At 37.8% G+C, this 23618-nt stretch overlaps 1 protein-coding gene across 1 annotated transcript; it reads right to left on the reverse strand.

Annotated features, from left to right (window-relative positions):
* Window positions 1-2557: 2557 nt before the first annotated feature.
* LOC144040532 (equilibrative nucleobase transporter 1-like) lies at window positions 2558-22718 on the reverse strand. The gene is made up of 12 exons (XM_077554799.1): window positions 22532-22718; window positions 22274-22403; window positions 21936-21982; window positions 21748-21824; window positions 11071-11163; window positions 10854-10993; window positions 8722-8816; window positions 8497-8640; window positions 8027-8134; window positions 7505-7691; window positions 6543-6666; window positions 2558-2692 (listed from the first exon to the last, which is right to left on the reverse strand). The coding sequence occupies exons 1-12, from the start codon at window positions 22716-22718 to the stop codon at window positions 2585-2587; spliced, it is 1440 nt and encodes a 479-aa protein (XP_077410925.1). The 3' UTR covers window positions 2558-2584.
* Between the last annotated feature and the right edge of the window lie 900 nt (window positions 22719-23618).

Raw genomic sequence — 23618 nt, forward strand, 5'->3', positions numbered from 1 at the left:
TTCTGAAACATTCCATTCCTGCAACCCCCATTCACACAAACTCTTATATTCCTTTAGTCTCTACCAAGACGTCTCAATACATGTCTATATACACATCTTATAGACATATCTTGACTTTAAAAGACATCTCAAGACGTCTCAAAAATATGTCTTAAGACTTAACTTAAGATGTCTTGAGACACATTGATGGCTAAATATGCAAGATTAAAATAAATGCTATTTGCTGATGATACTACAATACTAGCTTCGGGCAAAAATCTTCAACAACTTGGAACAGAGATAACGTAGAACTTAACAAACTCAAAGGTTGGTTTGATAAAAAAAAATAAAAAAATCTCTTATTAAATATACTTAAAACAAAAGTAATGCTTTTTTGGTAAATTTAAAGGGGACACTCAAATCCAAATTAAAATCAATAATGTTGAATTTGAGAGGGTAAAGGATTACAAGTTTGAGTCATAATATTAGTTGGAGACCTCAAATAAACAGCATCCGTTCCAAATTAGCAAAACATTTTGCCATATTGAATAAATGCAGGTGTCTGCTTGATGAAAAATCTCTCCAAATACTTTTTTGCTCACTTATTCTTTCATATTTTAGCTATTGTACTGAGGTTTGGGGAAATACTTACAAAACCAAATTGGAAATGCTATTTAGACTACAAAAGAAAGCTGTTAGGATTATGCACAATGACGGATTCAGGGCCCATACAAACGGACTGTTCCTAGAATCTAAACTACTAAAGCTTGAAGATCTAGTAAAACTAAAATCTCTATAAATATTATATAACACAAATAGCAATGAACCCCCGCCCCCCCCCCCAAAAAAAATAAATAAAGGGTAAATATACTTTTTCGGGGAGCATTACATTTTAAGGTACAGGGTGTTCGTACGTCCCTGAAGAGCCATTGTATCACTCGAAGAGGGGTTAATTTTTGGAATGGTCTAGATAATGAGCTAAAGTGTGTTGCTAATATATACCAATTAAAACTATATATATATATACATGATAGGTATTTTTAATTTATATGCAAAAGAAACACATTAGATTCAGGCTTTGTCTGGATGGAACAAAAATGTTTAGGACTGAGTATTAGGTGACATTACATTTTGTAAAAAAATATGTGGTATGGCAGCAGATAGCTGTATTGCAGGGCCTGAGGACTTTTATTTCCATTTGTATTTGTTTTATACAATATTTTGTTTTGTGAAGCATTTTGTTTCGTATCTTCAATTGATGTTCATGATTGATGTTTCGTATGTTGAGCATTAATGCTCAGTGAGAAAAAATCGGGCTCCTGTATGATGTACATTATGATGGGGTAGGCATTTAAAAGCTCTTGCTTCAGCCTACTCCTTATGGGCTTCAACACAATCTATCAACTACTGTTTACAAATGCTTGCTTTAAATGTATCATGCCCAAATAAACTGAAATGTTTTAATAATAATAATAATAATAATAATAATAATAATGGTTATAAGTGAGCAGGTCATAATGAAAAGAATAATCTGCATTAAATGTGTTGTTGGCATTGAAATTGTAATTATTTCTCAAACAGCCTTGACAAATTGCATTTCCCCCCATAGTTGATTATGTTGCTCAGTCAAGGCTTTACCATTGAAACTTCCATTTTGTCCCGACTTGGACTACAAGTCGTGCTTTTATGCAGCCAATGTCGTCCTCTAGGGGCACTTGTTGGTATGGGCCCACAATAAAATTTGCAGGAAGAATGCACTGATGTTCCATTGCTCTTGTTTACATGTGCGGTTTGAGTATTCTCACAACAACCTCCTTCATCCAGATGTAGACTTAACAAGTGGCTATGTGTAGAGTGGAAAGTTTGTGGACCTGGGAAGGGGCTATGAAGTGGCACTTTATATTGTGGGATTCATGATTACACAAGAGACGCCAAGGGCCAAGGTGCTTCCTTTGGAGCATTGGACCTTTACTCTGCTCCTATTCCTATACAGCTGCAGCACACTCTGAATTTGACTCAACTTTTCCTAAGTGACGTCATGATGCAACAGCGAGTATTGCTAAGTCTCAATCTTGCAAACATTACCCTTCAATATATTAATGAAATTGAAAAGATGCAGATACTAATTGTTTTGGTCAAGCATCAATGAGGGGAATCCATAACAACAAAGACCCAAAAATATTTGGTCTGTGTCTCTTGTAAATGAAGGGCATGTTGAAGGGACATTCTGCTGTGGTTCTGAAAAGTGCCAAAACATTGACATGTTTTTTTTTCTGTGAGCAGCAATCACCCCAGGCATCCAATGTGCTGCTGAGCTACATTTAAAAGAAAATACTAGAAAAACTTGTTCATTGTGCACTTTATTATGTGGTTCACTACATTAGAAATTACAATACAGGAAACATACACAATTGATATAATCTGAGGATTTGAAAAGTTTCAATACTTTCAAAGAGTAACCAAATACTGTATGCTATTTAAGTGGTCTTTTATCACCACTAATGAATTGATTCTTTATTCATCTACCAGGTAAAAAGTAATACTAAATAAATCTGTAAAAAAAAATAAAAAATAAAAAAAATCACTTTCACTGATCAATCTTTTCCTAGGAGACCTGTTGAGTTTGTTGTGATGCAAGCCTTCGGCAGTGCAAAAAGACAGACACCGGGTGGATGAGGGAGAACAGGACAAGCACAGCCATCGCAATGTTGACCTGCAGACACATGAAGGCCGAGATCATATCGAAGGTGTGTTTGGTGACAGATGCTGACTCCCTTTCATAAGCAGTTTTATGGGTGGCAGTTGCTACCCTTACCAAATTGCTCACCACCCCAATTGACTCCCCTGTTGGCAATGACTGTATCAATACTAAATTCAAATTGTAAATTATAAATGTTTCTTATAATGTTTCTCCATAGTGTGTGAAAAACTAAATCAAACATGGAAAGACTCTCAAAAACACTTGGCTACACGGAGTGGTGTTGGCCAAAGTACTACTGGTTGAATCATCTGGCACCTGCCTGAAAGTCAGACTGGCTTTTGAAAGGAGTTGATTGCTGATGATCTGGAAAAAGCAAGAACATGCATGACACAGGAAATAGGCCCGCCAAAATAAAGCATGCAGTGCAAAAAACACCACATTTTCCTCTTTTTACATTGTCCGACTTCACACTTAAAAAAAAAGTGTGATATCTAAAAAGAACAAAATATGTAGCAAAAGTATTTCTTTTTATATTTATAGATAATTCCATAGTAAGTGTGCATAGTGTATAGAGTGGTTGTTGACCGTTTGTGTACAGCCGTAGTTACATGAAAAGTCGCATGCAACGGAATGTTACGTTCATGAACTCGTAAAGCAGCACACTCAAAGTAACAGAACATGACACAATTGCCAACACATAACCCAATTTGTTGTAATAAACTACGTTATACTCTAGTGCTGAATATATATATATATATGCGTGTTTTAGATGTCTCCCTCCTCCAATTTAGGTGAGTATCGTTATCAGGCTTCTCCAAAGCTTGCTGATGAGCTGATCATTCATCTGTGTTGGAGGAGGGAGATATCTAAAACACGTAGGACTACGCCTCTTGAGGACCAGGGTTGCCTACCCCTGGTATTGACCTTTTGCACGTGGGAACGCTCCCTCCGGGACGCTGGACGGCAAAAGAGCCACTTGCCTGTATTGTAACCAATGAAACTCGTACAGCGTAAAGTCCTTTATCTAATCGATTATCTTATAAAATGGTAATATCTTGCTGTGCAGTCAGTTGTACAGACAGACAAAGGAGTAAACCAAATGTTGCTTTTTAACGCATACCTACTAATGAATGCATTTTTTGCGAGGTTAGTAGATCCATCCATCCATCCATTTTCTTGACCGCTTTTCCTCACTAGGGTCGCGGGGGTGCTGGAGCCTATCCCAGCTGGCTTCGGGCAGTAGGCGGGGTACACCCTGAACTGGTTGCCAGCCAATCGCAGGGCACACAGAGACGAACAACCATACTCACAATCACACCTATGGACAATTTGGAGTGTTCAATTAACCTGCCATGCATGTCTTTGGAATGTGGGAGGAAACCGGAGTACCCGGTGAAAACCCACGCAAGCACGGGGAGAACATGCAAACTCCACCCAGGAAGGCCGAAGCCCGGAGAGGTTAGTAGATAAATGTTGTAATTAGTAGATAAATGTTCATACATTTTACTAGTAAACGTACACTCTAACAAAGATTGTAACAGAGGTGTCGAATTGCGTGTTTCAAATCACATTAACAAGCCAGTTAAGTTAAGTTAAGCATCCACTCCAACTGCACAAACACACAGCTTAGTTTTAAAATGCACCTTCTTCAAAACTATTAAGTGCATTTGACTGTTTAAAAATGGGGGATTTCGTCTTTGTGCTTGGAGTTTTTCACTCTGGAGCCGAAGTCATATTCATGAAATTACTGCATAGCTTGCCACTACCGTAGTAATTTGTTCCATGCTAGTAAACATAGTAACATAACATCATCACAGCGTTTCAATATAGAACAGACTATATAAAAATAAGTCAGTTAGCATGACAAACAAGTTTTACCTTTGCATTACGAGGTATATTGTCCCCCAGTGTGAGCGTAACATCTCGTCCCAGAGACTCAGCCAGCGACAAGCTTTTGAATCAGCCCCGGTGTAAGGAGAAGAGACGGTATTGACTAGTGATGTGTCGGTCGCGAACGAACCGGCTCTGAGAGCCGGATCTTTGACGTGAACGACGGGAGCCGGCTCCTGACTGGGAGCCGCTTTTTTTCTCTCTAGCCGCATTTGATTGGTGAGTATGTGTGTGTGACGTCTCTGTGTCTGCGCTCAGCGCTGAGCAGCTGAGGGGGGGAGGGGCACACGACAGCACGCTGCAAGCAGTCACACACACTCAAACACGAACGGGAGGGAGGAGACAAGAGAGAGGAGGAGAGCGCTTGTATAAACGGAAAGGTAAAAAAAAACAGTTAAAAAATGAGTGACAAGAGAAAACGCAGCAATATATGGACACATTTCAATACAACAACTGACAAAACTAAGGCAGAGTGTAAAGTCGGCAAGACTAAAATTTCATATCGGGGTACAAACAATTTACAGCGGCACATGAGAAGAAGAAGAAATAGGATCAGCCTCTCAAAGTTGAGGCACTTGGCATTTCTGAATGTAAATCTACACTGAAGAACACTGTTTTCTGGATGCAGATTTTTTCTTTTATTTTTATTTTACACATTTTAATTTATATTTTGCTGTGCGATTCTGTTTGTCTGTTGTTTCACTTGAAAATTGTTATTGTTAAACCTTATTTAAGTTCATTTGTAAATAGTTAAATGTTTGTTTTGCTAATTTGTTTGCACTTTCTATTTGAGTTTATAGTCGAGTTTATAAATAAAAGTGTATTTTATACAACAAACATTTGATATAGTGCAATTTTTTCACATTAGTAATTTATATTGCGCATAGTTCTAAATTGTTGTTGGTAATATATTTATTTAAGCGACAAAAAAATCTAAAGAGCCATTTGGGAGCCGAACCAAAAGAACCGGTTCCCTAAAAAGACCCGGAATTCCCATCACTAGTATTGACTACATAATGATATAGGTTGTGCGCTGTGAATTCCGGCAAAGTCGGTGATTTGATTAACTTGGTAAAAACAGCAGGCAACAGAAGGTAAGGGGCTGTTTTCAAATTAGCGATCTCCAACTTAAATATCGTGCTCTATGAGTCCCGACTAAATGTGCTTTGGTTGAAGTAGTAGATTCCATGGCTCTATGGTCAATAACAACTTTTAATTTGTTGAAACTTCCATTCAACCATCATTTCCTTCCGCTGTCCGTCATAGGGCAGTCACGTGACGTCGGTGCAAATGGTCAATAGACGAAAAGAACATTTTTCTTTCGTTACTTTCAAGACTACATCAATTTTAATACATAAAAGGTGTCCTGATTTGAATTATGTTCTACCCGTTGTACAACATAATTATTTTACCAACCATGTATGTTAGAAGTACACACACAACTATTTAAATCAAATAGCATCACAATGCCACAAACAGTTTTCTCTCTCTCTCTGTCTCACTCTCTGTCTTGCTCTGTCTCTGTCTCTGTCTCTCTCTCTTGTCCCCCCCCCCCCCCATGTGATTTTATGGCCACATTTTCCCATCTTTAGTTTTTCACAACATATTTTGTTTTTGTTTTTTCCCCTCCACCTCCATGTAACGAAAGCTGCTATTGGTACCTTTCTCTGTGTTAAATTGTGCTAACCAAATTTTGATTTTCCCATGTCTCCAACAGCCAACAAGGGTGTTTCAAACAATCAGCTTATCAGCAAGCTCTGCATGAAGCCTGATAACGATCCTCAGCTATTTTGGCTGTGGGAGACATGGAAAACAGAATCGGTAGGGGTACTCGAGGACTGGGGTTGAGAACCAGTGATTTGTAGTATGCCATGGGCCACTGAAATATCAAGGGTGGGCCGAAAATGATCCCTGGGCCATAGTTTGGAAACCACTACATCAAAATAAACATAATACATCTGCTGGTACTCACGTATAAAGGATCTCCATCGAGAAGTGATTCCACCACAACAAAGCAGACATACTGCAGCAAAGAGACGGCTGACGCAAGAGTAACAATGAGGCCGTACACTTTTCCAAAGTGACAAGGTGGGAAACTACAATGTGAAAGACACACAGACAAAGGATTTCATGGAAGACTGGCATTCCTCAAGACTGCAACTGTTATCAGATTCACATGTTGTGGCACTTGCTCATAATTATCGAAGAAACTGTTTCACAATTGAAAAAGGATGATTTTGTTGCTGCTGACATGGCCAAGGGAGTGCAGTACCCTTCAAAAGAAATGAAAGAACATTCTGGACCAAAAAGTAGAAAAGCTGTTGTGAAAAACAGCTAGCGGGTGACAGCATTTCCAAGGCCATCATTTGCAAGAAGGCAAAGCATTTTATGCCAACTACAGACACCAATAGGTCAAGAGAGGGAACCCCAGAAGTTGTCTCATAAAGGTGAAGTGCATTTTAGTTTTTATTCTTCAGAATTGTAGCCGGCTGATTGTTAAAGTTAAAAGGTTGTGTGATTTCACCTTGAGAATAACGAAACAATACTTCAATGTTGATGTTAAAAATGTCTGATGGATGGTGCTTGTGCTTAGCACTGATTGTGGCAGCAGCATCAGCTAACAAACAAATATATCTGTACAAATGCTTGTTACCATAATTCCAGGATAGGGAATCCTGAAGAATTAAGGGTTAAATTAAAATCCAGTCTTGTGGTCCAATTTTCAATTTTGTATTTTTGATATGAGCCAACAATTTTAATATGAAAAAGGCTAGATTTAAAAACATCTAGCAAAAATGTTTCTTTTTTTCTTTTTAAGACTACAGTGTACTATCTATATACAGTATACAGCTGCTAATATGCCATTACTGTAGGTATCTTCACATATACTTTCAGAGTTAGTACTGATGAGTGTGTGTGTGTAAGTATACTCACGCCACACTGACAAAAGCTGCAAGAGTGCCTTGCAGGAAGGCACGAGTCAGCACTTGCATGACGAAGGTGAAGTACTGGAGGAGCAGCACGGGAATGGCGGCGGAAATTGAGAACACCAGCGCCAAGAACGACGCCAGGAAGAGAGAAACTATTGTGGAATTGAGTTCTGCCTCTCGCCCATTCATTCCTATAAACCAGTGGGTGGGAAGAGTCAGTGAAGATCAACAAAAGATGCACTATATAGTGTTATATATATATATATATATATATATATATATATATATATATATATATATATATATATATATATATATATATATATATACACACACACTGTATGTATATATATCTCTAACATCCCCACAATATTATGATAGTTATTGTATCGTGAGGTTCATATTATGATATTTATCGTATCTATTTGGGCATGCATCAGTGCCAAAAGGGCCTGTGCCCGGGCACCCATAATCCATTACTTTTTTTTTTAATTGTCATGCAATACTGATTGTATTTAATTAATACCTCTATCCCGGTATTTGCGTTTCAGTCTATCCATGATGAAGCCATTCCAGGGAGCACACAACACCGCACACAGTTGGGTGAAAGCAAAAGCATTGAGGAACTGGCTCACTACAAACATATTGGAGGAAAGATGAGACATGATAACAATAAACTACTGTCTATTATTATCTCTGTGTAATATTTGATGTAAATATGAAGGAATTCTTTTTCAAACTGCAATATTCACTTCTGCCAGACAATAAATTAAATTAAATTAAATTAAACATAATGAAAACGCCCATTGTTTATTTTTATTTTTTGTTAAACTACTGTCTACTTTTAAACCGTTGTTAAACAGCTATCAGTACCAGTTTTCATGTAAATGGCAGGCAATATTTTTATGCTTGTCATTTTCAAGAATGGAGACATTCTGAGGCAGCATGATAAAAGTTTGCAAGGTTTTCATTTCCTAATCTGTGTTTGAGTTGTACCGAGTAAGGGATCTTCATTCGTTAGCAACTCCAGCGCTGGGTTAAGGGTGCCAATGAACAGATAAATTCTCAGTTCAATCACCGAAAACCAGATGAGGCAAAAAAAGAAGAATCTGGACAGGATACACTCACGAAATGTTTTCTCTGAGAAAAGGAAGAAGGCACACATTTACATAATGACCCAGCTAAGATATAAATTGTTTATGGTAATACTTTTATACACACCTGGTTTTACAGGTTCCTCATGGGCAGTTTCCATTTGGTCTGTTGTCGTTTGTGAGCTATGATTCACATACTCTTCTGACTTGCCACAGGAAAACCTGAAGTGGAAGATGATGGCAAAGGGTAAGGGAGTGGTGCAATGTGCAATGGAACCTCTGAAGACTAACTGCCTTTTAGTCATAATGTGATGAGACTGCCTTGAAGATGGATGGATAGATAGATAGATAGATAGATAGATAGATAGATAGATAGATAGATAGATAGATAGATAGATAGATAGAGAGAGAGAGAGAGAGAGAGAGAGAGAGAGAGAGAGAGAGAGAATTACAAAAACATTAACATTGAACAAAGTCTGACTACCTCTATTTAGGCCTTATTGATTCTATTAGATTTTTAGGAAGCTCTTCAAACGCACACCGCCATTTGCACATTTGTCTCTGTTTGTGTCTGATTTTATGGTGAGTACATTATTTTTTTCATATACAGTATAAGTTCTCTTCTGCAGTGGTTGACTTCTTTGTGCAATCAAAATTAGTTTTTAACAGTCCCTTAATATGAACGTTGTTAATGAACCGAAAATATACTGCATTTGACCACAGAGCTTCCACTGAAAAGCCCACTTGTTATTTTCCCTTTCCCTTTCCTTTTTACTTTTTCTATTAATAAAAAAAAAAACATGCTTGGTGATGAATAATAAACCAATTATTGTCCTTCCAAACGTTCTTCAGCATTAGACAACCCCTAGTCCATTCCCTTTGTTTCAATCAATTGTCTACAACTCTGAATTATGAAGGTAGTGTCTTGAGTAGATAATTGACAATAAGGCATAGTTTAGAGCTATCAAAATTAATTGATTAATGAATTGATTAATCGACAAGTGATCACAACTATTTTTCAACAAGTGGATGGTATGTGTTGTTTTGAACACCCCCTTTTTCTTTTAGCGCTCAGTTCCTTAAACCCCAATATTAGATTTGGCAGAGTCATCTTTTGTTGACTTACAGGTATATTTCTTTAATGAAAAAATATACAAGTTTCCTCCTGTAAACAACACTAAGCATACAATTTATAATAAGGCAAGTTCTTGTTTTTGTTGTTGCTCTTGTTTATGTTTAACAAATTTAAAACATCATAAATCATGCTGTTTCTACTAAGTACACTCTCAAATGTTCTCCAATTTCGATACTGTAAATGTATAGGATCGTATGCCGAGAAACGTTTCTTGGGAGGAGCAATATGGCGGCCTCGCAGCTTCAAAAGTCTTGACCTATCCAGTAATATATACAGATTAGTGGAGGCACCGTACTGTGGTTGCTTCAAAATGCACGCACTTGGAACTAAGGTTGTTGCATTCTATTAGTTACCACTAGAGATGAGTAAAATGTACACACTGTCTCTCTTAAAAAGAAAAAAAATACTGGTCACACATGCGCAATAAGATTTTAAAAAATAAAATAAAAAATTGTAGCACTTTCATAATTTTTAGGAGCAAAGTGCCAACAAACAACAACAGAGGCAGCTTGGTGAGTTGAATTTGATTCTTTAAAAGGTTGTATGTCACTGAGCGGCGAAGGCTTCCAAGGATGTCTTTTTTCCCCCATCAGGTTTTGTTCAATGCTGCAAAGGTTGCAAAGACGTTCTCCAGACACTCGTATATCGTTTTTCATTTCTCCCAAACAGTTTTTCATGTTACAAAAGAATTTTGAACATGTTCCAAATGTGATGCCTTGCATAGTTTGCAAGCCTAATAACGGTTTGTGAGTGCCTGACTAACGTCTTTGTAACTTTTTTACAACCTTGAATGAACCCTGATGACAAAACATAATTTGTTTCGTATGCACACGTTCATTGCTCACTGTTAATGAGATACTGTACTAAACCGGTACTTGTTAATTTGCAAAATTTGAGCTTGTGGAAAAAAATATGCGCTTGAGAAGAATCTTTAAAAAACGGAATCGCTTTGTACCCCACAACCCGTGGTCTATTGGAGCAGAGACCCAGGTGCAAACAATAATAAGAAGCATTCTTAAGCTTGTTCTGAACTCCACCTCCTCGCCAGATCAATTTATGCTTTGCACAGTTTTCATCAGATAGCCATGATTTTGCAATTGTAATGTTTACATAAAGATCCATACCCATATGAGTAATTTTGAGGCAGGGGGTATGGGATTAAGGTTCTGGGTAGCAGGAAGAAGGTCCTGAGCACGTGAAAGATGCTGCATGCAGCCATAAACAGGAAACTGGCCTTGATAGGAATGCCAGACTCATATAACAACTGTAAGGAGTAAAGCACATGATCAGAATGTAGGAAGGTGATGATGAACACTGTATGAAAATCAAGACAACAGTCACCTTGATGATGAGGAAGACAATTGCAGAAGAATGATAGGACCCGCTTAGGACAGTGATAATGGTGGAACGGTGATCGCCGAACAGATTTGCCACCTTCAGGACAAGAAACATACACCTGTGTGAGTGGCACTGGAGACAATGTGTGTGAAGTGCCATGCCCAAGGACACAATGATACATGACTTGCAGAGAGCGGGAATCAAACAGTGGACCTTCTGGTTACTGGACAACCGGCTCTACCTCCTGAGCCACAGCCGCCAAAAGGACACTAACCCTCTAAAATGTTGTAGCGATTATTTGGGTTGCCGTAGTGGCGGAGAAACTTAGACGGTACTGAGGGGAGTTGTAATTTCCTCAGCAACCTCTGGGGGCACACCACGTTGATTTTGCTACTTCAGTTAATTATGGAGTTCTTTGCTTTAATAAGAGAATTACTAATCCAGTCAGAAAACACAAATGATGCTTGAAGCAGACTTGGTCGACTGAGACCAAGCTTTTAGGATAGCATTTGATCATTTTTGATCAGAATTGACAAGCCAGATGCTTCATTTATCATTCTGAACACATTTCAAACATTACCGCGATCATAAAGTTATTGAATCCGCTAAGTTTACTAATTAGCTAAATTTAGATGGCTGCAAAAGTTACACACCTCATTCATTTGAGATAGACATACAGGTTGTGTACAAAGATAAACAACAGAAGTCACTTGATGTCAGTCAAGTACATAGAGTCCGTTTATGTCCCGAATTATGTAGACTTCAGATTAATTAAGAGCAGTAGAATTCTTGAGGATAATACCGATAGTGACCGCTGGAGGGCACTGTTGTACCGTATAACTTCCCAGGGGCGTTGCTTCCAAAAACATATGGCTGATTCCTGTAGATAGACCAGACCATAAAAGTGGTCTGGGTACTGATAAGCAGTTCTTTTCGCTAGTTTTCTTGCTAAAAAGGCTTTTAAATCTTGGTAGTGAAGACATTTAATATTTTCAATTTGATGTTTTACTGTTTTTGAATTTACTTATAGGCATATCAATGTGATATAATCATGAGTGTTTAAAAAGAATACAGTGGAGTAATGATTTTGTGAACTTTATTTTATCCTCTCACCCTCAAAGCTATTGAAGATAGGAATGTGCATGATGTTATTTAGAGCCTTTTGGCATTGGAGTCTAAAAGTCTGGGGTTAGATCCTAATTGCATTTCTCCCCCAGTCAAGAAGGGGAACTGTATGTAAATGTCTGTTTACTAATAAGATTACACCTTTGGCCAACCTGGAATCAACATGTCTGTATGTAAACTTCTGCTTGCTAATAACATCAACATTTGGTCACTAGGAGATGACATGTCTGCCCTTTGTTCAATCAAGAGCCGGGGGGAGGAACCTTTTATCTTTTTTGTATAAATGAGTCGATGTTCTGTAAATTGACACACACTTGGGATCATATCGTTGCATTCTGATGTGATGTCCTGACTGTGTCTTTAGAGGCCTCTAAATAAATTCTTGCAAGAAAACTTCTTCATCAGATCCTGAATACAATTATTTTGGACACGCAAAGATTACACTTAATATAGTAATTTAATATTCCTTCAAAATGGTGACGCCGACGTGGACTTATTGAGACGTTTTTCAACAGCTGTGATTGATCCTGAACACCGGATTTCTAAAGCGCAAAAATATTAACGAGGTGAGTGGACATTTTATCCACGTAGAGAAATTCTGGTTGTTTAGGATCAATACGGTTGCATTTCGTCTGTGCTAAGTTGTATTTGGGATCTGTGAACAAGTTAGGGGGGTTGTAGTAATATTTCTTACGGTGGGACGGAAAGTCCTCGATTTTGAAAATTACTACGACATTGAACCATGCATGGGAGTTTTTTCCGCGGTGGAATAGGTTGTGTTTTTATTTTTTCGTATGAATAAGCCGTCAGTATATAAGATACTGGGAGTGCGGAGTGGATTAGCCGCCTGTGTGGTAACAAGGTGTGTGCTGTGTGGAATTACTGAACCGAGGGACATAATTCCTCGGTGTGTGTATGTTGTGTTAAATAAGAAGCCGGGAAAATATTAAGTCGCGCATAAAAATGCCCCGTGTTTACGGAAGTGACGTCAAGTCGAAGCGCTTCGCCGTTTAAAACGGCATGTGACATTGAGTACCACGGAGGAATAGGCTGATTCTGTTGTTGTGGTGTTATAAGCAGCTAGTGGTGATCGCACTATGTGTTGCGGATGTGTGTTGTGAAATAAGCAGCTCGCGTTGATCACGCGTAGTGTTTGCTGAGCTAAACGCCCGTATGTCGCGTAGTTCGCTACGGTGCGTGGATTGAGATATAAGGAAGCCTGCCGTTTTTTCGGTTCAGAGCTGTGTGATATAGCCGCCCGTGAAGATCCGGATATATTTGTTGAAGTCGCGCAAAAGGTATTTAATATCTGTTTCGTTTTCGTCTTGTTTGTGTTTGTCTGAAAAAAAAAAAGAAAAATATTTTTCTGGGGGGATTAATGAGAATAGTTTTGATCTGTTATATCGTAGTATCATAAGTGAGACGTCACTGACTTTATAAATATTAAAAACGACTAATTACTACATATTATGGACGAAAAAATTGACCGTAACTAAGGAGGTTTGTATAGACTTCCGGTCGAGAGTCAGAATTGGTCGCTAAGCGAACAGTGAGTTCATGATGCTGGACGCATTTCCACCACAGCGTCAACGTAAGTATGAAACTCTTTTAAATGTATGAATGCGCACGAATTGTGATAGTGGTTGGTTCTCACCGTTGTAAAATGTGGTGTGTTTGTGGAATTTGATTGTGTAAACAGCGCCAGACGCTGATTACCTCCGTGAAAAACACTTCTATAAGTTTCTTCGAATGGAAGAAAAGTTAGACGGTGTGGGGTCGTGAGCCAAATGTTGGTTTGTGCTAGAATGTTAGCGTTGGATAGCTCTGTGAAAGTTGCGCAGATGACGATGTTAAGTGATTTTGAGAATGAGGAAACTGATGCTAAGCTAGCTGCTCTGCCAGCGTACGAGTTTTGCGCAGGAGATGAGTTTTTGGTAAGATGCTACCGTGCGAATCTGTTTTTAAGGCTAAGGATGAGTTAGCTGCGGGCAGCCGCATCTGTTAAGAAATTGGAACATAAACTGGATGAAGTGTTGACTGTGAAAGATGACCCGCGGGGAAAATTTGAACCAAGCGAGAGCTCTTGGCTTAGAAATGAATTGTTGAGTGAACGCGTTTGTTTGTTTGTTAAGCTCCATGGTGTGTTGTGGCCACGCGGTTTTTCGTTGTTTGTTTTAAATTGTGCGCGACGTGTCTGTGTCGCGGCCGTAACGTTGCGATGGATTGTGCGCGAATAAGTCAACATTTGAGCTATAAGTACGTGGTGAAGTTATTATTAGACGAATAAACGGTGTATTTTACAAATGAGTGCGCACTTCAGAGAGGTTTGTGTTCGTCTGTGGTTCAACAACTGAGACGCCACTGAATTAAGTTGAGGAGTTTGGGTTGTGTGAGTGTTTGTTGAGCCCAGTTGGTGAAATGTTTGGAGCATGTGTGGATTGTGTGATTTTTCCTTGTTTGTGTGCCTGCAGGGAGTTTGTGACTGTTTGTGTGACTCTGACAATGGGAAAGGTGTGTTGTGTGATGTTCTAGCGAGATTTAATGGTAAGCAGGAAATCTGCATATTTTGAAAGTAGGGGAGAATTCTGCCTTTGTCTGTGACAATTTTTAAAGCTCTTCCCCCCACGCTTGATTAGGGACTAAAGGTCTGTGAGGATGGGGGTCGTGAGCTGCTGTTTTAAGAAGGTGGTGATTTGTACTGTTGTCTGTTAAAATTAAATTAAACTAGATAAAAAAGGACAGGGGGGTGTGATACGTTTAGTCCTCTCTTCCATTGTCTCCATTTGGGAGACTTGTAGTCTGTTGTGTGTGCGAATAGCAGGGGTCTTCTAATCATAAAATCAAATTGTTCCTGTTATGCGGAAGGATATAGAGGTCTAGGTGTTAACTACAGGCCACTATCATATTATTTTTAAAATCAGATCTGTGTTTTTTATAGTTGAATGAGTAATAAAACCAACTTTTAATATAGTTGAAATAAGTAATAAAACCAAATTTTAATTGAAATAGACTTTTCATTTTTGATTTTATATTTCCCCTGCATCTCTGATAACTTATTCGTAAGTGTGAAAATGATTTAACCTTTGTCTTTATCTGAGTCCCATTCTAGAAGTCTGGAAAGGACTTCCATCCAAGTGGCCAGGGTGACTGACAGCTGTCACATGTTTCTTAAATTTGAGGCAACACATAATGAAGATGTCTATGGTAGACATATGCGTAAATATAGTACTACTACTTGCTATAGTGTAGTGATCAAATTCAAATAAAACCACAAAATGAATAAATTAGGGGTTTGAAAAACAAAATATTTTGGGGGAATTTTTTATTTTATTTTTTCTTGGAAATTGAATGATAACAAGCAGTGTTCTCTTGCTATGATCTCATCTCCCTCTGTCTGTTCCGAGTGTATAAATGTTTCGGGCAGGTTCAATCTTTGACTGAAAGGTGTTTCACTTGGGTGACTCAACCGAAAAGTGCTGGAAATGGAATGAACAGCATTCTCCTGCTATGCTTGATGTTCAGAGTGGAAGGCGAACTGAACAATGGTCACTTTCGGGGGGGAAGTGACCACACGGACTGCAAAAAGGATGGTACACTGTAAATCCGCTCGTCCTGTGACTGTTCAATGACTCTTATGCATTGTTTGAGCATAATGTCCAGCAACTTTTTGAGCAGACAGGATTATCATCGATTCTGCCATTATGAACTTTTCCTGAGAACTCCAGTACACAAAGCCCAGTGCCCGCTTTGAACTTTGCCCTGCATAAACTGCTATCGACAAGGACAGGAAGGAATATGAACTACAGTTGTGGACTCAAAGTTCTGGAATCATCTGAGTTTGGTGCCTGAGGTCGTATGTTGTATTCTGTTTGTAGACGTTTGCACTCTGTACTATGTCAGAAAGGAGATGTGATCTATAGCAACGCAGTTTCGGAAATTGAGAACAGCTTATGTGAAGTAGGGTAGTACAAAATTCATTCTAATCCTTAAATACTATATTTTCCGTTGTTCGATGCTTGTTGAATTTGGCCTTCTATTTTTTTCCCCATTTCTCTTTTATAACTTTGGCTTCTTAGAGTGGACTCAGATATGGAACACTTACGGCGAATTTGCTGGTTAAATTTTTAATTTTGATTAAGCTCAACAGCACTGATCTTTGGATTCCACGGGGAATGCACAAAGGCAAAGTTCCCTGCTGTGTTTTTACAAAGCCCCCACTACTCTGTAGAAGAGGTGAGGTTAGTTAGCATTTTAAGAATACTTTTTGGTTGGTTTAAAGTAGGGATTTTGTTTTGTTTTTCTGATTATAACTCATTTCTTTTATTAGTTGAGATGGCAGATATTTGGAAGATTCGTGACCTGCAATAGATTAATGGGGTTATTTTAAATCTTTTTCTCATCTCTTCCTGACCCTAAAAGTCCTCCGCTGCAGTATCTTAATTTACATCTGCTTAAGTTGGTTGTTTTTCTAATCTACAGGATTCAAATTTACATTACAAACTCTTGCCTCAAAGGCTTTTGTTTTTATGGCTCCTGGCTAGCTCAGCTGGAGATCTTTTTATAGTTCTGGTGTTGGCCAAATTGTCACAATTTGGTTGTTTTTTAATCTACAGGACACAAGGTGTCTGTTTTTTCCTCTTTGAAGCAGCAATTTGGTAGCGGCTGCAGTTTTCACATTCAGGTCTGAAATGATCAAAATTGATCTTTATCAGATGGGGGAATGATTGGTCTGTCTGAGTTTGTTGAAAAGGAAGTCTGATGTGAGAATGACTGGTCTGTCGGTGTATCAAAAGGAAGTCTGATGTGAGAATGAAGTTTGGTGTGAGGAATTTACAGGCAAAGAATGGAGCGGAGAATTAGAGGATTTGACTTGGAGGAAACGTAAGTTCTACAAAGATGACAAAAGACGACCCTTATAGCAGAAATACGGTAAGTATGTTCCATCTCAGAAACGATTGAAAAGTATAATTTCTAGAGCCCATGGAATATGCCATTTAGGTGTGGAAGGAACATTGACACACCTGGGTGACATTTTTTCATGAGACAAGTTGTAAAAATGAACTGCAAGACTGCAGTGTTTATTAAAGGTATAAGTATATATAAATCTCTTCTCAGACTGTTCATGGCCCGGCCGGACATGAATAGTTCTGAGTTAAGATGATGTTGTTTTTAAATGATTTACACTGCTATAATAAGAAACCAGCGTTAAAAATACAGAAACTTGATGTACGACAAAGAGCACATTTATGCTAAAATCTACAACAGTAAATATCATGGTAAAATATTTGATTAATCATTATCTACCATCATAAGGGTTTCCTAGGAAGATTGGATCAGACAAACCCACTTGAAAAAACAAAACTTCATAAGATATAGAAAAGGCATTGAGATTAAAACATATTTGATTTAGTATATTATCTCTGATCTCAAGGACATTAAAGAAAAATAGAAATATTAAACAATTGGCCTCATAAAGTTTCAATGGCAACAAGACTTTCATTATTATGCCATTGAATGTACAAATGTCATTAAACGGATTCTGTTTGAATGCCACAACAAAAATAACTTTTTCCGTGTCCAACAGCATGTTTCAGGACCTACAGAACTTAAACAATTAACATTTGCTAAAAAAAAAAACAGGTGCTCTTTTCAAAGTAAAGAATGAAGACTATGTATGTTATGAGTGACTAAATGAAAAGGATTTTGCACACAGATTGGTTTGCTGATCATAATGGTGGGGGCCACATCCACCACATGTGAGCCACGAGGTCCCAGGCTCATCAAATCACATCAATTGAAACCGACTGAGGGGGTTGACTAAGCTGCTGATCTGCGTCCACACCAATTGGAGCCATCTAACGGATCCCACCACACCCGGTTCCAGTGTCTACCTGACAAGCTACCCAAGGACGCGGAGGAAAGAAGATTCATTGGAGTGCCTTTTCCCTGGGCACGGATTGACACAGTTGGAAAAGCTGATCAAGTGTCAATCTGCTGTTTGAAAGGGGGAAATCACTCAAATCCCCTTTTCATCAATTCACAAGGTTTGAGTCACACTGGGAATGAAGTCCCGTGACCTTTCCTGCGATCTCTGGCAGTGAGCCAGGGTTCGGAAAAAGGCTGACAAACGCCTCTTTTTAAAAAAAAATTGACCAACTGTCGAACGCACTTTTCATTCAACAAAGACCTTCATCAGGAGATGGCTTCGAGGGACGGACACATCTGCTATTGCGTCGTGACACTTAACCACATCACATAGTGTTATGCCTCACATTTATTATGCCCCTTCCACTGAATTTTTTAATGAATCAAACTGAATTTTGACTGCTAAGCCCATCTATCTTTCTCTCTCTCTCTTTCTCTCTCTCTCTCACCTGCTATTCTTATTTTCTGAACTCCACACATAAACATTGCTTCATTTTTGCGACGATCAAGATTCGCGCTGGACTTTCTCTCTAGACTATTGTGGGATTAAATGTCCGGTTTTTGAACTTATAGAAGTTCAATGGTAGGACTGAAGACATTTAATATTTTCAATTTGATGTTTTACTGTTTTTGAATTTACTTATAGGCATATCAATGTGATATAATCATGAGTGTTTAAAAAGAATACAGTGGAGTAATGATTTTGTGAACTTTATTTTATCCTCTCACCCTCAAAGCTATTGAAGATAGGAATGTGCATGATGTTATTTAGAGCCTTTTGGCATTGGAGTCTAAAAGTCTGGGGTTAGATCCTAATTGCATTTCTCCCCCAGTCAAGAAGGGGAACTGTATGTAAATGTCTGTTTACTAATAAGATTACACCTTTGGCCAACCTGGAATCAACATGTCTGTATGTAAACTTCTGCTTGCTAATAACATCAACATTTGGTCACTAGGAGATGACATGTCTGCCCTTTGTTCAATCAAGAGCCGGGGGGAGGAACCTTTTATCTTTTTTGTATAAATGAGTCGATGTTCTGTAAATTGACACACACTTGGGATCATATCGTTGCATTCTGATGTGATGTCCTGACTGTGTCTTTAGAGGCCTCTAAATAAATTCTTGCAAGAAAACTTCTTCATCAGATCCTGAATACAATTATTTTGGACACGCAAAGATTACACTTAATATAGTAATTTAATATTCCTTCAGTAGGCGCTGAGGTTATGTGTTTCCAGTCCCTGCTGGAGGGAAATTCAAAGAGTTTTTCCTTTTTGAACTGTCTCTGGTTGGTTTGAGAAAACATAGGTTTAAGGCACGCACACACATTCCCCAGGGGGAAGTGTTTAAAAAGGCAAATAAAATAAAAATTCAGGGTGACGGGCAATATTCGTTACAATGTAAAAGTATTTGCCAGGCTGGATGTATGTCCAAAGTTTCATGAGTTTTCGCCCAGGTTTTGACACTCAAAAGCAGCAGCATTTTTCTTAGTTAACGGCATATCATCACGTTAACAGCATACGATGTAATAAAAGGCCTTCAAATAGCTTTTTATCTTGAACAACTTTAGATGAAACAACAAAAGTTTGAAGACATCTGAAAAAATTCTCAAGGAGGAGATTGTTAAAATTAAAATATGACTTCCATAAAGGGCAGGAAAATTTTGAGGAATTAAATAATTACAAAATCAAAATGGCAGACTTCTTGTTAGGGTTAGCGTATGGCTAAAAAAGGCTTAGGTCTTGGGCTATTACAAATGCGTCCCAACTTTCATAGATATAGGTGAAACATACAAATTACATTTATTTATTTATTGAAAATTAGGGGTGTCAGGCAATAACAATTTTTTAATCGTAATTGATCGCATGACTTCAATGGTTAATTTACGATTAATTGCAATTTTTATATCTGTGCTAAATGTACAATAAAATTTACAAGTTTTCATACTCTTAACATAAAAGTGGAAAAATGTTAAACTAATAGAAATATGGCTGCATTTTTTTAGTCATTGATACCATAATTTCATAATAATTCATAAAATTAAAAAATATTGTACTGTACTGTAAAAAAAACCTGTGTGGTATTGATTTATGTTGAGGTCATTATTCTGCCACTAGATGGCATAATTGCATTTGTAAGACGTTGGTGACAGCTCTGCATTTTTCTTTTCATATTAAGAGCTATCTAATCTTTAACATGAAGTAACTTGTGAAATTCTGCACATTTTTAAAATTGTAAAATACAACTTGACACCAGTCTACACAAATGTATGCATTATTATTAAATTTATTACTGCTTGATGTGCACGTGTCTGCAGCGTTGCGAATGGAATTCCCTCAATACAGGCTCCAAGTAAGGGGCGGTCATTAATCATGCGTTAAAAAATTAATAGCATTAGACGAACTTTAAATTAACTCAAAATAACTCTCTAATTTTGACACCCCTATTGGAAATGCAATAAATCTTTAAGATATGGATTTCCACGCCAGGCCTGATATGTTAAGAGTTTTCATGCATATTTAGACGCTCAAAAGTTCAATCAGTTCATTAATAACTTTCCAAAAAAAGGACAATAAGAATCATTCATAAGGTTGGTTATCTAGATCAGTGGTTCACAACCTTTTTTAGTGACGGCCCCCCTGTGAAATATTACCCCAAACCAGCACAAAGCATCTCTGAAAAGACTTAAAACCGAGTGCTGTGCCATCTTTATCTGATTTATTAATGTTTGGAATCCTCTGCGTATTTAAGTGGTCTCTCTTAAACTATTTTAAAATAAAAATATATAACTAAAAAAAATAAAGACATAATTTAATTATAAATAAAGATTTGTGCACATAAAAATGATTAACAACATAAAGTGTTCTCCTCTGGGATCATAGTAAAGCGCTGTTCTCAAAATAATTAACTGAATTTTAAATAAAGTTTTCAAGTAATTGACAGGTGATTCGGGGTGGCATATGACAAGTTGGCTTGAATGATTCTGACATGGGAGAGATGCTGTTTTTTAGGACACTGAAATAAAATAGCCTACTGAATATAAAATTCATTTTATGAACTTGTATTTTTCTGAAATAGTTACTGTACTTTTAGAACATATTTTAAAATCTCACATCTCTTCATGTGCCCCCATTTGAAAACCACTGTTTTAGATCATACAAACTCACTATTCTTGCAGTCAAAACTCTTAAAATGGGTTGATACCGGTCTCTCACATTTGCTCAGGAGAGTGTTTGGGCCTTCATCATGTTAAAACATAAAGTTTGTGAGTTTTCGCGAAACGCTGATTTTGAGGGTCTAAATATGCAAATATACTCATCAAACTTGGCACACACATCACTTTATTGCTGCTCACAGCTCTAGATTACAATGTCATGTAGTAGTTTTCCTAATTGCAAATTGCGTATATTTTTCAGAAACCAAAATAGAAATAACTCAATTTGCCCATTGGTTGATTACTTGTTGTTTGTGCGTGTTCCTGGTGGTGGTGTTTTTAACCAGAAATTAAAGAAATATGTACTGTATAATAATAATAATGAAACACAAAACAAGAAAGACAAAAATATTTTTGATAATTTATAATTAAATAATGAATATTATATTTGTATAAATAATTGTATGCCACCTACCTGTATGTTGGTAATCAAAAATATTCTGCCTGACACAGCTATGAGGGGAAGTGCTGGGAAGAGAAGCACGGACAAGGCTGGTGGGGAATTTCAAAAATTAGAAAACCGCATGTTATTCTTTAAATATTCTGCTTTTCTATTCTATTTTATGTTGAACTTGAGGTTACAAAAGCATATACAAAAAATACCTGGAGTTGAGAAGGCCAACAGCAAGGTACCGGAGATGTACAGACATCTGGAGTAATGAAAAGACATTTTACACATCATCATCATGCCATAGCAAATAGAGACAAGATCATTACTCATTTATTTGCGAGACAACACCTGAATTGCAACTACATCTTAAAAAAATGACTACTGATAAAAAAATATATATATATTAAGTGTTACCTTACCAACATATTTGATGAGTGTTTTTGTTTATTGCTGTATTCCTTCAGTTTCTATGCAAGACTTTGTAAGAGGTTGAAATGAATGAATATGAACCAATCTGGACAATACTTTACTGTTGTCAAATATCACTCACATTCCTAATAGCCGCACGACAAAAGAGCCAAAGCGGTCAAAGATGAAACCAGTTAGAAGTGTGAGGAAATTATTCATGACAGATGCAGAGGTGAAGACTCCAGATAACTGTTCATCCTGTCCTCTGCAATCTGAAACCGACAAACCCATGGGAGAAGGAGAGGAGTAAGATTTTGCCAATTTAGAATTAAAGCCGTACATTTCGACATCATTTTGTCTGGGATGAATTGAAGGTCAGAGGTAAGAAGAGCAAACTGACCTAAGACTTGCGAGCCATCAATTTCTGTACTGTTGACGCAATGAGAACCGAAGAAACCCTGCGTCTTCAGGATGAAAACAAGCGAGGCCCACCCAAATACAATTCCTGCAAAACAAAGACACTCCACCATGCCCGTGATTAAGGTGAGCATTTGTCGCACCCCAAAGCCTTTCGGACACTGCAACATTGTCTCAGCTTCTCACTTCACTGTCAAAACCAAGAGACAAAATAAAACGTCAGCAAATATTCTTCAATCAATGTTCATAAATCACAGAATCAAATGAAATAGTCATTGTACATGAGCACAGGTAAAAACGCATGCATTTTACATTTTTTAATTTTGCATAAATTTTGTGTAATCCAACTTGAACACCAGAATTATTGTTGCCTGAGAAAAAAAATACTGACCTTTTGTTGTCTCCAAAATGCTCACACAAAATTCGCCTTGCTTGATGAATTCTCTTCCTTTTATGTGGACTAAATTGTCATCCAAGCATCTAAGCACGTGTGACAGTATCTCTTCTTATTACACGTGAGAACAAAAATGTCGCTGATGCGGGTAAACAGGTTTCATTGATGCTGTGATGGCCGAACAATAGAACAGAAAGTCAAAGCAGTATGAATTGATCACTGTCGGTACCATATCTGTTCCAGCTGCCCGAATGGCTCCTCATGTGCAAAACAGCGCTGCAGGCTGGCCCGGGTCCTCAATTATCAAAGGGTGCGTAGGGTTCCTACTAATTGCGTACAAAAGCTGAAAATTGTGCATGACCCCATAAAATCAAATTTAACAATGTGTGAGTCTGTACACCTGTTGAACATTTTCTTTGATAAGTCAAAGATCCACTTTGAAACATGCCCATGTGGCTCCTACCCTCTACACGCCCGAATACAACAATAGCACCTATGGAATAGCCTGCCAGAGGACATCAGATCCACAGAGACTGTTGATATTTTGAAGAGGAGTCCTTCTTTTCTTCCTCCACAGTCGAGTGTAAAATTCTGTAGAGTAAATTTGACACTATTTAGAGTGGGACCAAATAGACTCCGTTTTTGAGTAAAATTTACACTTGGAAGAGAGTAAAAT

This window comes from Vanacampus margaritifer, chromosome 20 (genome assembly GCF_051991255.1).
Source record: "Vanacampus margaritifer isolate UIUO_Vmar chromosome 20, RoL_Vmar_1.0, whole genome shotgun sequence".
NCBI classification, from domain to species: Eukaryota; Metazoa; Chordata; class Actinopteri; order Syngnathiformes; family Syngnathidae; genus Vanacampus; species Vanacampus margaritifer.